The sequence below is a fragment of the Armigeres subalbatus genome, chromosome 2 (genome assembly GCF_024139115.2).
Source record: "Armigeres subalbatus isolate Guangzhou_Male chromosome 2, GZ_Asu_2, whole genome shotgun sequence".
NCBI classification, from domain to species: Eukaryota; Metazoa; Arthropoda; class Insecta; order Diptera; family Culicidae; genus Armigeres; species Armigeres subalbatus.
In genome coordinates this window covers 252,639,265-252,654,657 of record NC_085140.1, presented here as the reverse complement: position 1 = coordinate 252,654,657, position 15,393 = coordinate 252,639,265, and the positions used below count along the sequence as shown (strand labels likewise).

At 34.8% G+C, this 15,393-nt stretch overlaps 1 protein-coding gene across 2 annotated transcripts in view; it reads left to right on the top strand.

The window, feature by feature from the left end:
• LOC134212067 (arf-GAP domain and FG repeat-containing protein 1) overlaps window positions 1-15,393 on the top strand; it is a 180,557-nt gene that overhangs the window by 349 nt on the left and 164,815 nt on the right. Inside the window, exons 1-2 of one of the 2 annotated variants that reach the window (XM_062689580.1) lie at window positions 50-322; window positions 9,795-10,298. In XM_062689580.1, the coding sequence (XP_062545564.1) occupies window positions 10,135-10,298 (164 nt within the window). In that variant the 5' untranslated portion in view covers window positions 50-322; window positions 9,795-10,134. Of the gene's footprint in view, window positions 1-49; window positions 323-9,794; window positions 10,299-15,393 lie in introns of those variants that run through there. The other variant, XM_062689579.1, reaches the window with a different exon arrangement.

The window sequence follows — 15,393 nt, the reverse complement described above, 5'->3', positions numbered from 1 at the left end:
AAATAATTGCCTGAAAATCAATGATAATAATTTAGTTGCAAATTTAAAATGCAATTCTTAAAACCTAAAACTTTTGTTTGTTGAAAAAGGTCGTTATTGACATCGTTGATATGTATTAAAAGTAAGATGCTATAGCTAAAATATACTGATATCTATATACCAATCTGTTTGTAAGCAGCAAGTGAATCAAGGAAGTGTTTATGCGATAAAATATAGACGGTGTTCCCTCTTTGCGTTACAATTTTGCAAACATGTATGTACAGATTTTCTAAGTGCAAAGTCAACGACAAAATTGAATAAAAATGGATAAAAATAACGTAAGGTTAGTTAAGGTTGTTCAAATTTCCTGTCATGAGAAAAGCAAGTAATTAATATTCAATTTGAAAAATACTCATGTGGTCGGCTGTGCATCGCATGAAAGAAGGTAGTGTTGAAACAGAAGAGAAATCCACGACCTGCTGCAGTGAAAAAAAAAAAACACATTCGCACTTTAAATGTTGTGCTGTTGGAGAGTGTGAAAGGAATTTCATTTCACTAAGGCTGGTGTAAATTGATTGTGTCGAAAAGCGAAGGAGGGGAAACCCCCTTACTCAACCGAATGAACCGACCGACCGTACGGATCAAGTGCCTCGGACGTTAGAACTCGCGGAGAAGGTCATTAAGAAGTGGAATAATGTGTGTAATAAATCGAATTATGGATCTTGTGTGCTAGTTGGCTGTGTAGTCTGCAGTGGAGGTGTTCTGTTCCACGTCTTTCCATGTACGGTTGAGACGGTTGATGCAGACACTGATCAAAACACCGAAAACACATGAATCGGCTTAGGTGTGTTAGTGCGGTGTCTGACAATAAAAGTATGCGATGATGACACACAAAGGCCGTAAAACATATAACAGGGTGGCCAGGTGGTTTGTATTCGGAAAAAGTGCAAAATGAGATCAGCTGATTGAATGTATAATGATTTCAAATTTAATTACTAAAAATCTGTTCTGATTATGATTTCATAGATAATAGATTTGTTTTTTTTGGATAGTTGCATAATAAATAATTATGAAACAGCATCAAGTTTATAGTTTATAGTTCATTGAAAATAATCATGTGAACCTTAAGTTAACAAAATCCACTTAAAAATCTCAACAATTTAGAATTTAGTATGTATCCTGCGATATTGCCAGAAATTTGTTCTGGCTATGAATTTTGAAAAGTTTCTGTCATTTGATTTCTGTATTACTCTTCTATTCAATACATTAAATATTTGTGTCTTCTAAACTTGTTTCCAGTAAGAAAAATAATGAATCAAATGATCGTTTTAAATTTTTCTCAAACATTCAGAATACCGTGCACGCACCATACTTTGCGCAGTTATTAAGGAAATGCAAAATTGAATCAACTCGTACAACTTACAGAAAGTAGCTATTTGACTGAAATAGTTTTCATGCTGTAGTATTATTATAATATTATAATTTGAGAACTAAACTTGGTACAAAAATTTAAAATAAATAGTAAATTGAACTTCAAAGCAGACCCCTTATTATATGCCTAACTTTGCGCACATAACTTGGAAAATTTCTAACACGAAGTAAGCGTCTATTATACAATTTTTCATCTTAATTTTATTTTTTCAGCTAATACTTCTATATCAATTTATGTTCATTCCATTTGTAGGCATATTTGAGCATATTTGAGAATATGAGGATGCCCAGCATTATTTTCTTATGATTCGACATACTTAGTATGTTTTCACGTATGTATTACAGCCTCATTTATGTACATTGGCCACAGCAAACGAAAGTTGTTTTTTGCGTAAACCCTATTCCGACGAGGTATATCATAAATGTTGAAAATATCGAAGAAATACGAGTTGTGCGCAAAATAAGGTACACTGTATTGAAAAATTGTTCCTAACATTGCGCATCATATATTTTAACAAAAAATGTAAATAACAAACCAAATTCTCATGAGATGGCTTCAACAATATTATAATTATTGGGTCCATGTGTAATCAGTTGTCAGCGAATGTAAAAATTTACAAAAACGAGCAATGGGCAATGTTTTCAACATAACCGCGAGTAGACGTAGGACTTGTATAAACGTAACGTATTTACATTTAACTTCTAACTTTTGGATCTATGAAGTTTGATTATAGGTATTGATATTGCAAACTATTAATTTCGACTATAGTTTAATGCTTCGGAGATGGCTTTTCAGTCTTGACAAAATCAAAACACTGTTAATCTTGTCCGGACAAGATTAAATAACAGTGTTTTGGTTTTGTCAAGACTTAAAAGCCATCTTTAAAAGATATTGCAAACTATTTATACAATTTTCAGACTTGGGCAAAATGTGCCGTTTTAGGGGAACTGTCCCGTTTTCCAAACAAAGAAATACAGCGCCAATTTTGTTGCTTCTTTTTGCTAATATGCGTGCTTACTGCTGAAACAAATCACAACAATAAGAAACAAGTCAAGAAGCAGTAACCCTACTAAAATAGGGGAGGTACTGCTAATACGTCAACGAAAAATTATTCAATGTTTTGATTCCAAACTCTTCGTCAAGTTTAATAATACAATTTCTCGGAAAATGCAAAACAATAAGATAAAGTTTATTTAATTATTCTTTCGGAAATAATTTTTTGTGAACTTTTTTAAAACATTTACAGATAATACAGCGAAATTTTCTAATCTAAAATGGATATTAACACTATTGCTGATTGTGCATCTTTAATTGCTAATGCCTTCTGCAAACAAATGAAAGTAATTACAGTAAAGCTATGTCCATTTAGAATCCGGAATTATAACATCATCTGTATCTTGGTAACGGATTGACGTACAAATAAGGTTAATACATCAAAACAAAGGTAATTTACTGTACTTTAAGGAAAAAATATTAATACAAATCATTTCTTCTTGTTTCCAGTAAAAATTGGCACCTTCTTCTTTATTCATCTCATCAAAGATTGCACACCTCCGGAGTCAACTTCCTTGGCACATTTGTTCCACATTTTGGTCATCTGAGTCGCGTCCCGAGCTGTTTTTTTCCACTTTTCTTAAGCTTCCGCTCCATTACTGCCCAAAATGTCTCGATGGGCCGGAGCTGTGGGCAGTTGCGTGGATTTATGTTTTTATCAATTAAATCTTCATTATTATCGCGGAACCACTGGATGACTTCCCGGCTGTAGTGGCCACTCGCCAAATCTGGCCAAAACTTTATGGCCTTTATGGAAGGTAGACCACGGGTTTTGAGACATTCCTTCTTGTACAGTTTCGGGTCCATCGTCTTATTCGTCACAAACACTTAGGTCTTTGCTCCACAGCTGCATATCCCTTGTCAAAATCATCTGTTTTTTTTGCAAGTTTGTCCAAAAAGCAAACTTAAACTTCGCAGGAACTACTCCTCGTGCCGTGGCCATGTAGAATTTTTGGCTAGGAAGCTTTCCGAAATCCATTTTGACGTAGGTTTCATCGTCAATTAGCAGGATTATCAACGTGGGTGTGCAGATTTTTTTTCTCTCCTTTCGGCTTAAATCTGGAATAATTTTTGACTCGCTGCACGAAACAGCGTGAAATTTATACCACAGCAAGTGGGCGCCTAGGTAGACAAACCGCTGTAAAATAAATCTTGCAGCGGTCACTTTCCGTGCCGCTGCAATACAATAAATGATTCCGGATTATAAATGGACATAGCTTTAACTCTCAAAATTGAGCGTATAGCATGGATTAGATGAATATATTCGAAAATTCCAAAGGAAATTTAATTGTTGGCTCGGTTGTTTTTAATGTATTGCAATATTCATCCCTTCCTTCAATGTATGCGTACATACAATGGTTGAATTTTTTTCTCTAAAGTTCATTTAGGGGGAATTACGGCTTTGGCAAGTTTTGTTCTATTATTGGCAGGGGTTTTTTTTATGACTGACTAGGCTCAAATTTGGCCTAAGCATTCTTTGCATATCAAAGAATATTGTGGCCAAATTTCATAAAATTTGGTCGACAAAAACCCCCTGCCAATAATAGAACAAAACCTGCCAAAGCCGTCTTTCCCCCTATTTGAAAATAATCTCAAAATATGCAAAATTGACAAAATGACAACAAAATTGAGCGTACACCGATTTTTTTTCTATAAAATTTCTTATTATAAACATGATTAATGTATTTTAATATTGTTTTTTCATGATTATATTTATAATAATAAACATCCGCTACTTAAACATTCAATGTTTTGAAATTAAACCATGTTTTAATCAAAATGGCGAACGTAAGATGTATAAACAATGCTATAACAATTGCTATTTAACAATTCAATGCTATTTAACAATTCAATGCTGCTGGGCAAAATAGATGCTTTAAGATATGGATTTCACCGACATCGTGTCTTATATATGATAGATAATCGAAATCGAGCGAGACATACGATAAATTTGAAAAAAATCAGTCGGTAAATGATGACAACAGATGTAAACGTACAGAGAAAAAGACAAATGTTGGGAATGGCATATTTTAAATTAAGTATAACTTTATTTAAAAGTCGATGTATAGGTAGCTTATAAGCTCAGGACACTCAGTAATAATAATATTAATAAAAGAGCAGCACACAGATGCATTTTAAGATGTCATTTTATATTTGAAGACTCAGTCACCGTAGGAGCAAATTTGGTTGAAACATTTAAATTCACCAAGATATCATTAAGTAAGCTGCCGAACTCTTAAAAAAGTTTATTTTTACTCGACACATGGAAATCAACCAATTGTATTCCTTATGGTAACAGATCGTGGAGTTCAATCCAAATTTAATTATGAAATTACGATTTTAAGCTATATTTTCAATATTCAATATTCAAGTGCTCTGCGGGGTTGAAAAGCTGTTTTTATGTTCGGTACCTTAACATGCACCTTGTACTTTTAAAATTTGACTGTGAATGATTGGATTCAATAATATTACTCTTAATGATAGACCTGAGACAATAATCGAACTTTAAAAGAAATTTAGGTTAAAGGCATTGTTGCGGACAGCACGGAAGTCACCGATCTTTCAGCACGGCAATTAAGACACATTTTATTGCATCATGCTATAAAGCTACATTTATTCCATATTATTATTAAATACTACGTCAAAAAATAATATTAAATATTTACATCTTCGGTGTTTCACTATGTGGCAACAAATATTTCAATTCCGTCGCTCCCGTGCTGTTGCTTCATCGTTTCTGATTAGTTGTTTTTAAGCAGCACAACACCGAAGATGAACACACAAATAATGTCTTATTCTATCCATGTTCAGAGGTTTACAAATATATTCTCACGTAACAGGCATACTAAATTTGAATTATTTCATTCCTAACATTTGTCGTTTTCTCTGTATGTTTACATCTGTTGTCATCATTTACCGACTGAATTTTCCCAAATTTATCGTATGTCTCGCTTGATTTCGATTATCTATCATATATAAGATACGATGCCGGTGAAACATACAATTTAATGCAACTATTTTGCCCAGCAGCTTTGAATTGTTAAATAGCATTGTTTATACATCTTACTTGTTCGTCATTTTGATTAAAACATGGCTTAATTTCAAAACATTGAATGTCTAAGTAGCGGATGTTTATTATTATAAATATAATCATGAAAAAACAATATTAAAAAACATCAATCGTGTTTACAATAAGAAATTTTATAGAAAAAAAATCGGTGTACGCTCAATTTTGTCACTTCTAATAGGCGTATTTTGAGATTATTTTCAAATAAATGAACTTTGGTGAAAAAAATTCAACAATTTTATGTACGCATACATTGAAGGAAGGGATGAATATTGATATGCATTAAAAACAACCGAGCCAACCATTTGATTTCCTTTGAAATTTTCGAATGTAGTCAACTAATCCATACTGTACGCTCAATTTTGAGAGTGACTGTATTTTAATCAAATTTTTATTTTCATCAGTGTAGTTGATTTTGTTTGCTGGGGAATCAGAACTGTTATAGTATAACCATGTTTTAATGTACGTGTCGTTTAGTACCAAGCACAACTTAACATATGGTCAGTCATATGACATGACTCATACCCATCCCGGGATCATGTGGATTATGAAACCAATCACCTGGATGAGCAGACCAAATCTCTCTAATTTTATTCTTCTTCATCCACCACCGTTGCCCTCGCTGCCTCAGCCATCATCGGCCTCTAGCCGTGAACTCCGAGCGATACGAAGGGCGATTGCATCCATTGCAACCGACACCACTGCATCCGACCATCATCAAGCACAAAAAAAATCGCCCACTTCTTTCATGCATATTCGCAAACCCACCAGCAGTTCTACCGCTGGTGACTATAGCTGTCGCTGTGTAGGTAAACACAGCGAACGAACGAACGAAACAAAAAAATGCGCGAGCAAAAAGCACGTCAGTACGCGCTGCTGTCACAAATTGTAATGACTCGCACACGGCAGACACTGCTTCTTTTATACACAAAGAAAATCTTCCGATAGACCCGAAGGCCCGTGACACACCGCATTCTGATGTCCGTGTTAGGAATGCACGGGATTGGTTACATATGATTTTTTTACTGGATTTGACAAGAATTGAAATTATCAATAACTTATCGTTAATAATCTTAAGTTTCAATGAAATAGGCAAATTGCTGGAGAGTGTCCGAGTTGATTGATGTATAAATCTTAAAAATCCATTGAAAGATAAAGGTGCTAGTAACGTTCAAAATCTTCCCTTCCAGCGTAACGCTCTCGATTTCCAAAAATCTAAATGACACCCAGTATAGTAAAGAAAGACGTAAGTCCTACGTCAAAATACAGTTTTTCGGTTAGACCGTCACTTGTCATTCGTGCTAAGAACACGCCATTTTGGTCATTTTCACTGTTTTTGTACAAGTTTCGACTATTAAAATGAAAAATGTGTCATTTAACAGCGAAAAAATACATGTAGGGGAAACTGGACACACATGATCCCCACTTTTTGTTTAGGATATTTCTCGATGTAACATGCACCGATTTGCACGCTTCTTGATGGATTTGATAAAGAACTTAATAAGCTATTCAAAAACGTCATTGGAAGTAATTATTTGTCCATGAAAGTTACCAAAAAATCGATTTTGCTGAAAGATAGAAAATTTGGCATTTTCAAAACTTGCGGGAGATTTGATCCCCATATAGGGGGAAATTGATCCCTTTATGACCTGAACATGTTAAGGTTCTTCCAAGTCTAATGAAAGGTTGAATTGGTCTAGCTTCAAATCCTAATAATTCTTCAAAGTCTGCCGTAATATTAGTCGCGCGAAAATTAAATATTGTAGGTATTAAGCAAGACAAGTATTTTAGTTCTCGAATAGAGTAGTAGTGACAGATAGAATGTCTGCTATAGCAACAAAATTGGCATGGGGATGATAATTTATCTGCAAACCATTCCCTCCACTAACAGACAGTGGTCATATCACGACAACCATGATGTTCCCAAGAGGATCTCTCTTTGTGATTGATACAGATGATACCAAAAATGGTTGATCGATACATAAATATATCTTTGTAATTTTGGAATCTAATTATTCTATTAAATTGTTCAAAGAGGTCTCTTATAAATTGATCTTTTTGTCCTCAGATGCATTCAATCTATTCTACAAGCATTCTAAGTAGCTGAAACAGTGACCTCTTTTCACCCCTATTTGATCCATTGCCTCTCCCGACGACGGTACATCTAGATCGCCAGACTACTATCAATACCACAACCGTGATCATACCAGGATGATGACTTCATACATCAATATGGTGTGTTATTATTACACAAATGCGATTTCTCTTAAACGACTGACCAAAAGATGATGAATGAGTCTATTATTAAAAATTCTTTAAGAAGATTTACAAATAAATGGTGATTGTAAGCAAACATCTCCAAGTTCAAACGAAAAAAAAAATTAATACCAGATCGAACAATACTGATTTTAAGCCCTGTGATTTGTTGAGTATTTTCAAAGCTTAATTTACACTCTTTTTCATTGAAAATAATGTTAAAATGCATTTAATAAAACTAATCAAAACAAAGTATGTTCAACTACACTTTGTTCTGGTTAATGAAATAAGGCTATTGAGAAATTCAAATTGCGCGTGTATTGTCTGATTAACAAAATTAAAGAGAAATAAAATTTATTTATACTTTTTAACTAGAAAATCATTTTAACAGATCAACTAGTTACATACAATACAATAATATGCGACGGTATACAACAAACGCCTTAATATATGCAATATCGGGATCAAGTGTGTCCAAACTGTGGGGGATCAAATGTGTCCATGTTGAGTATTTATCTTCTTTTGTTTTTTTATTCAATGGAAAATAAGCAATAGTTATTTTTTCTACTATTTTCAATTCTACTATAATAAATCTTTCTCCAGTAAAAATTTGGTACGTTTTGGTTGGACATATTCAAAGTTATTAAACTTTTCTCCTTTGAAGAAAAAAAGGATTGAGAATGCTAAAATAATAAAACCTCTGTAAAATCCATATACATAAAGTAACTAATATCAAATGTTACTCAGATTCAATAATCTATCTAACGGATTCGTTTGCACATATAATTGTTATAAAAATGTGATTAGTTTTCGAGAAAACATGGGGGGATCATGTGTCCCCTGGGATCATGTGTGTCCAGTTTCCCCTACTGTTATGATAACATGTATATTGTGCTGACAAGTTATAATTATATTTCGAAATTCAATTTAAACGCATTCTATTACAAAAATAACCGCAAAATGCGCAAAGTTAGGAGCTGCGCAATGTTGGGTGCGTGCACGGTAGATTGCCTCGGAAGGTATATACTAAGGCAAAATAACTTACGGTTTTCATAAGTTACAACTTGTGGATGGGTATTTTATCGGTTTCATTATGTACTTATGTAGACTATAAAAATGGCTTGTGATTTTCATACCCGTGACTTATGATTCACATAAGAGATCTTATTGAGGAAAAATATTCAGTTTACGATGGCAATGATGGGGAAGTGAGCATACATTGCTAAATTGATTTCCGTTTCGGTTAACTCCGACATTTTAGATGCTAGCACTTACTACATTTGTTTCCTTTAAATAGTTGTTTCTGTGTCTAATAATTTGGATTTCTTTATTTTCAGGCTCCATGTAGGAAAATAAAAAAAAAATGGTCATCAAATTAACATAAATGTATATTGGAAACTTGATTAATCCTTCGTTGATAATGGAGATATTTCAAGTTTTTTTTCATTCAATTCCCACTCAATGGCGCTGATACGATCCTTATTTGTTAATTTTATGTGGGCATGGAAACATAAATTTCAGTTTGAATTTCAAATCATTTGAAAAAGTATTAAAATTGAAATTATTACCTTTTCCAACATTATCCAAAATATTCTTATATAAATAATAGAGTGCATTCATAATTACAGTTTTTATTAAAAATACTTTCGATTTTTATATTATTTTAATTTAAAGTTCATAAATTTCACTATGATAATGTTTAATTTCCTTTATAAAATCAATTATTCCTTATTATGATTTTCATAAGTTTAGTTATGGAAGTTGTAAGTACCGAAATGGATATTTCCCCTTCTAAGTCATAAATCAAACTTATGATTTTCACATATATTCATTGTGGCGCCAAATCATAAGTGATTTTGATGATGATCTTAAGTCTTTTTAGCTGAGTATACCTACTTAAATTTGGCTCACTAAAAATACACGCAATAAAATACCTTTCAGTATAGCATTGTTCCAATATCGTTTCAACTAACCTAGTTTTTCTTCCTATCTTTTGTATTTTTTCAGTCAACTGTGCGCTGGCAATCAGGTGTTGGATCCGTTTAGTAATTGAGTGCAAAAGAGTTCGATAACGTATTATCCCTTGTTCGAAAAAGTTTGGTGCAAAAGTGCGGTTGGTTTTGAGTGTTTACGCACGCCCGACCGGAGCCGCTAGTTTGACCAAAAAGGTGTGAAAAGTGATAGGGCATATTGGTTGGTCAAGCCTTGGTGATCATTCGTGCTCTCGGTTCGCAGTTGTTTGTGTAACAAGAAATCGATTTTTTAGCGGATAGCCCCGGAGAGCGCGGTAGCGGCGCGCACAAACGGTTGCAAAATTTACAAATTACATAAATCATCATCCTCGGCGATGGCGGTGGTTCGTAAGAAACAGGATGATAAAGTGTTGAAAACGCTCCGGGAGCTGGTAGCCGTCGGGGGCAACAAGGAGTGCTTCGACTGCGGTCAGAAGGGGCCCACCTACATCAACATGACCATCGGATCGTTCGTGTGTACGACCTGTTCTGGAATATTGTAAGTAGTGATTTTTTTCTATTCTTTCTAATTTGTCATATAAATTATATTTCAAAATTATGGCTAAGGAAATGTGTATCTGTTTCGTAATCCAAGATCAGCAGATAGAGTTATATAATCTTGTGATATGATGTAGAGTCATCTTCTACACTATGTATCTCATGTTTCTCGGAAAATTGTCTTAATTTTGTTACGCGTAGCGAATGTCGTCAGCATCCACCAAACACGATCCAGTTTCGATTTTATTTAGTTACAAATTAACGTGTTGAATTATCGCCAAAATGGAAAAATTTCGATCACGATCTTCCAGTTAGCTCAATGCACCTGGTTTCGACAAACAAATATTTTGACGTTTAAAAACAAATAAGTTTATATGGCATGTTCTGGTTATTAAGTGCAGGTTCCATTCGCTCAAAAATAACACACTTAATGTATAATTTGTAAACTATGGGAAAGAAAAAAAAAACACTTTTACATTATTATTGCGGATTTAATTTTTTATAATTGAAATTGGAATAATTGATTAGGTACCGAACAAAGATGGAAAGGTATATGATACTTACGTTTTAGCTTTTCAAACTGTTTATAATTGTAACTGTCCTATATCTGCTTGAACTCTTATCTGTAGCAGACTACTTTGCTTTTAAAATCAGTATTGAGCCTTGTTAAAGATTTATGAAGCTTCGCAATAAATTGAAAACAGTATAAAACCGGGGAAAAGTAAATATGTACAGCAAAGTCATAAAATATACGCTCATAAATAGAATCTCTACTTGAATTATTGCTCAAGGAATACATATACATAATATGGTCACTTATTTATGCACTTCAAGCGGAAGCCACATACAACAAATTTAAAAAGAAGTTACAACCGTCCTTGTGTCTGGCTGCAGCAGCTCATGACGCCGGTCGCCTGTACTGTTTGTTCAATGTGAGCTGAGGAAACGAAGAAAGAATCCACTCACATGATAAGAAACGAAACCGCGCGTGGGAGGAAACCTTGGCACATCGGAGCTTATGAATGGAATTCTTTTCCTATACTAGGTACGTCGTCCGTCGCCCAGCAGCGTGTAACGGCCAATGAATTGGGAATTTATGCAACCCGATGGAGTCTCTTAGGGGGGCATTCAAAGTTTACATTCGAAGTGCAAGTGCGAAGTAAATGTATTCAGTACACAAAAAAGCGTGATCAAATTGTATTATTCATTGATTACATATTATTTTAAAATGTTTTTCCTGCTTGACGGCACATTCTATGAACGAAGGAGTCGAATATGTATTTAGTAGAATGAATAACAACTTTCTCCCCATATCCATATTTCACCCACGGAGTCGTCGAATGTATACTGGTGCGTTTTTACTTCGAGTTTAAAGGATACAGTGCTATGAAGGCGGGAAACATCTCATTAATACTCATTGCTTCACAATTTATAGCGTCTCGAAATGGCGTTCCTGTGCTCAATTTCGAGATATGCGCTCTAATTGTTATTTTATAGCTTATCTCTGCGATCAACACTTTTGTAAATTGCAATACGATCCATGTTAATTGAAACTTTTTGAAAGTACTTATTTAACCAACTCTCAAGTGTAGATGAATATCGGCGTTGGGCAAGTCAGTCAGTCAGTTTGGATGGGAGATGATTATTCGAGTGTTGTTGTTTCTACTAACGTCATCGGGGTGACATTGGGTCAAATGGGAGTGATAAGAGGTCACTAATTCAACAACTTAGAATACTTGGGGAATAGATTGAATGTATCCGAGGGCAATAAAATAAAATTATAAGACAGTTTTGTTTTTGAACGATTTTGTTATCCGACATCCAGGCTGTCGGTAAGGACGTTTCTCAACCCCTAAACTCATTGTCACCTCCGATGACAGCACTAGAGATCTTGTCAGATTAAAATATCGCTATCTTATCATGAATGGAAGTTGTGTTAATTGGGAGTGGTAAACAGAAGCAAAGATCAAGGTAACCATGAAGAGTGATGTGACTTCTGCCACAGTTTTTAAGGACGAGCCTGAAATAAAAATCTAACCTCCTGTTTATAAACTTTTTTTTGTGTGTCTTTATTAAAGAGACTTTCAGCCCGAGGCTGGCTCGTCTCCGTGTTTATAAACTTGTCTGACATCAGACATGCAATTATCAGAGTTAAGATTTTCGGAGCTTATCGTAAGAGAACTCGGTTAGTAGGACTGGTTTAAAGATTTGAGTTATCGTTTGGATAACTAGATTCCTAAATTCGTTCATAACGATTTATTAAAATTCTTTAATTACCCTTTGACATTGACTCAAAGGGTACGAGTATGAACTGCACGACAATTTTGATCTTTTCGCTGCATCGATCTTTTCACACCACCGATGATTTTTTTCGTTAACGAAAGAACATTTCTGGGTGAAAACTTGCGTGTATGAACACCCTCTGCTCTTGAGAACGAGCGAGAATTTGCCTCTTGCTGATTCTAATTGAGGGGGTCAAACGCAAAGGGGGGCAAAAAGTAAGTTTTGAGAAAAATGAGTGAAAAGTTTTTCAATATTTTTTGTTCCATACAAATCGTATGAAAGGTCAAAAAATTATTAATTTTCTGTGAATTTTCACATTTTTTATAAACATCGTACAAACTATATCAACATATTGCCGCAAAGCACAAGAAACAAAGAATTTTTTGCTGTAGTCAACTCAATTTTGACCAAAATGTCACTTACACCCCTCTGCTTCTAACCTCCTCAATTGGGTATACTTCAAAGCGTTAATTCCTATATACAGTTCTGCTAGCATAGGCGCCAACTTTGGGGGGAAGGGGGAGTGGGATTTGCCTGAAACACTTTTGGAGCAAATATGATTTCTCTCCCAATATATTTTGGCTTCAAACGTCCAAACTCATATTCTTGCAACAGTCGATTTAAATAGCTATATCAGACTATTTTATTTACAATGGATGTGCAATTCAGCTGTGTGCGTTCATGGTCATAACAATCCTTGATGACGAAAAGAGAGCTTATTTGTTCATTAGTTGGATGTATTGCGACATAGTTAAGTACTATTTTGCTTGTGTTTGCCCTTTGGATTCAACGAAACATTGATTTGACCCCAAAAAAAATCAAAGAAAAATTAGGTGAACCAAGAAATTGATGAAATCCATTTGCGTAAAAATTGACCCCAGAGTAGAAGAAACCGGCAAATGTTGACTGGCTAAAACTCTTGCCTATTGTTGAACACCTATAAGAAATGCACGTGTGCTCAACAATAGGCGAATTAGCTGTTCAGCATCTGGCAAACTACCCTAGTAGATATAAAATTGAAATGGAATTGATTCCATCTTCATTTCCAGCTCTAGCAATTTTCACAACCTGACAAAGATATAGAAAGATAGCAGAGTTAGTGAAACCATTTTCACATTCCAAACAATTCTGTAGGAAAGAATCACGCCTCAGTTTTTAACGCAAAACGGCATCCTTTCACTTATTTGTCGAAACATTAAGGTGATTATAGAATGAAGCCCGTGGTGAATTTCAAATTCACCACACGTTTATGTACATACATTTCCAAACGCCCAAATCTGGCGTAATAGTTTCCGTACTGTGCCGAAACTCAAATTATGATTGTTCAGCATAACTAAGCAAACGATCTACCATTATTTCAGCCCCATATGCGTTATGTTTCTTTTATCTCGTGCTCTTGAAAAAAATATTGGAAAAGCACGTGGTTTACAAAATGGCCGATTTCTGGCTTTTTTGTATAATCACCTTAAACATTATGTTAGCCATATGTACGCTAGGTATAAATACGTTAGGTTCTTGCCTTGTTAAATTTCTCGATATCCGATTTTGAATTGGGCTTTTTTCCAAGTAGGGTAAGACGGTATAATATACCCCCCTAAGGCAACACCTATGATAACTTTAAGACGTAATAAAGCTTTTTTGAAAAGTCGTGAAAAAATAGATCTCAAAAAGTGCCTGGGTAATCCCCCCAACCATAACCAAAGACGTTTCATAGCCCTTCATTAGTATTTTACCTATCCCATAGTAAAAAGGTTGCAAATCCTTATGTGATTGACATTAAAAAAAAACCAACATAAGTCCATTTAAGCAGGTGTGAATTACATTTTAATAGTTTCCATATCATTTGGAAGCAACTGCTGCAGGCTCGTTACGCTTGTGTCCAGTTGGCTATGGCATATTGTTCTGCCTACACTGGGGCGTTTTGACCAGTGAAACATATTTTCGAAAATTGTTACATTTTTGAAGATGGAAGCAATTTCATACCATATTAACCATTGAAAAAAGTTATTTTGTTGCCCAACTGAGTGTTCCAGTGCAAGTTTTGCGGACAGTATACTAGCGTCGCTCCAGAATGTTGAGCGAACAAACATTAAAAGTTACGTCAAAACTGTAACTTTTTGTATTTTGCTATTATTTTCAGTATGAAATACAAAAATACTTCCACATTCACATACAGTGAACGTTCGCTTAAAATCAGCTGATTTTACTGTCAATTGACAGTTCTTCTATGAAAGTGACAGCTTCGGACTTGCAGGCCTGTTCAGCGGTTGTAAACAAGTGCAGTCCCGGCAGTGTCACATGAAAAGGCCTATTGGGGTTTTTCTAGTTGGGGCGCTTTTTAGTTGGGGGTTCGCTAATTGGGGCGAAAGCCAATTAAAAAGCAGCTAAACGTCAGAATGTGATGTCAAAAACGTGTTGACGTTTTGTTTCCGTGTTTGGCGGGATCGATATTTTCTGGCGCGTAAAATTTTCCTTTGTTCAATGCAAAAAGTAAACAACATTGACGCTTGTCAAAACGCCCCAATTAGCTAACGGCATTCGCTAGTTGGGGTGAGGTCGTGCCCCAATTAGCGAATAATCACTGTAGTATGATGGTTTTACAAATATTTAAAGGTACCAACTGATTTTCACCCTTAGATAGTTATAGTTTTCTAGAAATCAAAGGGGGCGCACAAATGCCGGACAAATCCTAATATGTTGCTCGAATCTTTCACCAAAGAGTAATTTTAGGACGCTAAATTAATTTTGAGGTTAGAATTGTTATCCCACATATACTGTGCTACTCGAGTAATTCTAGAGGCGCAAGCCTTAAG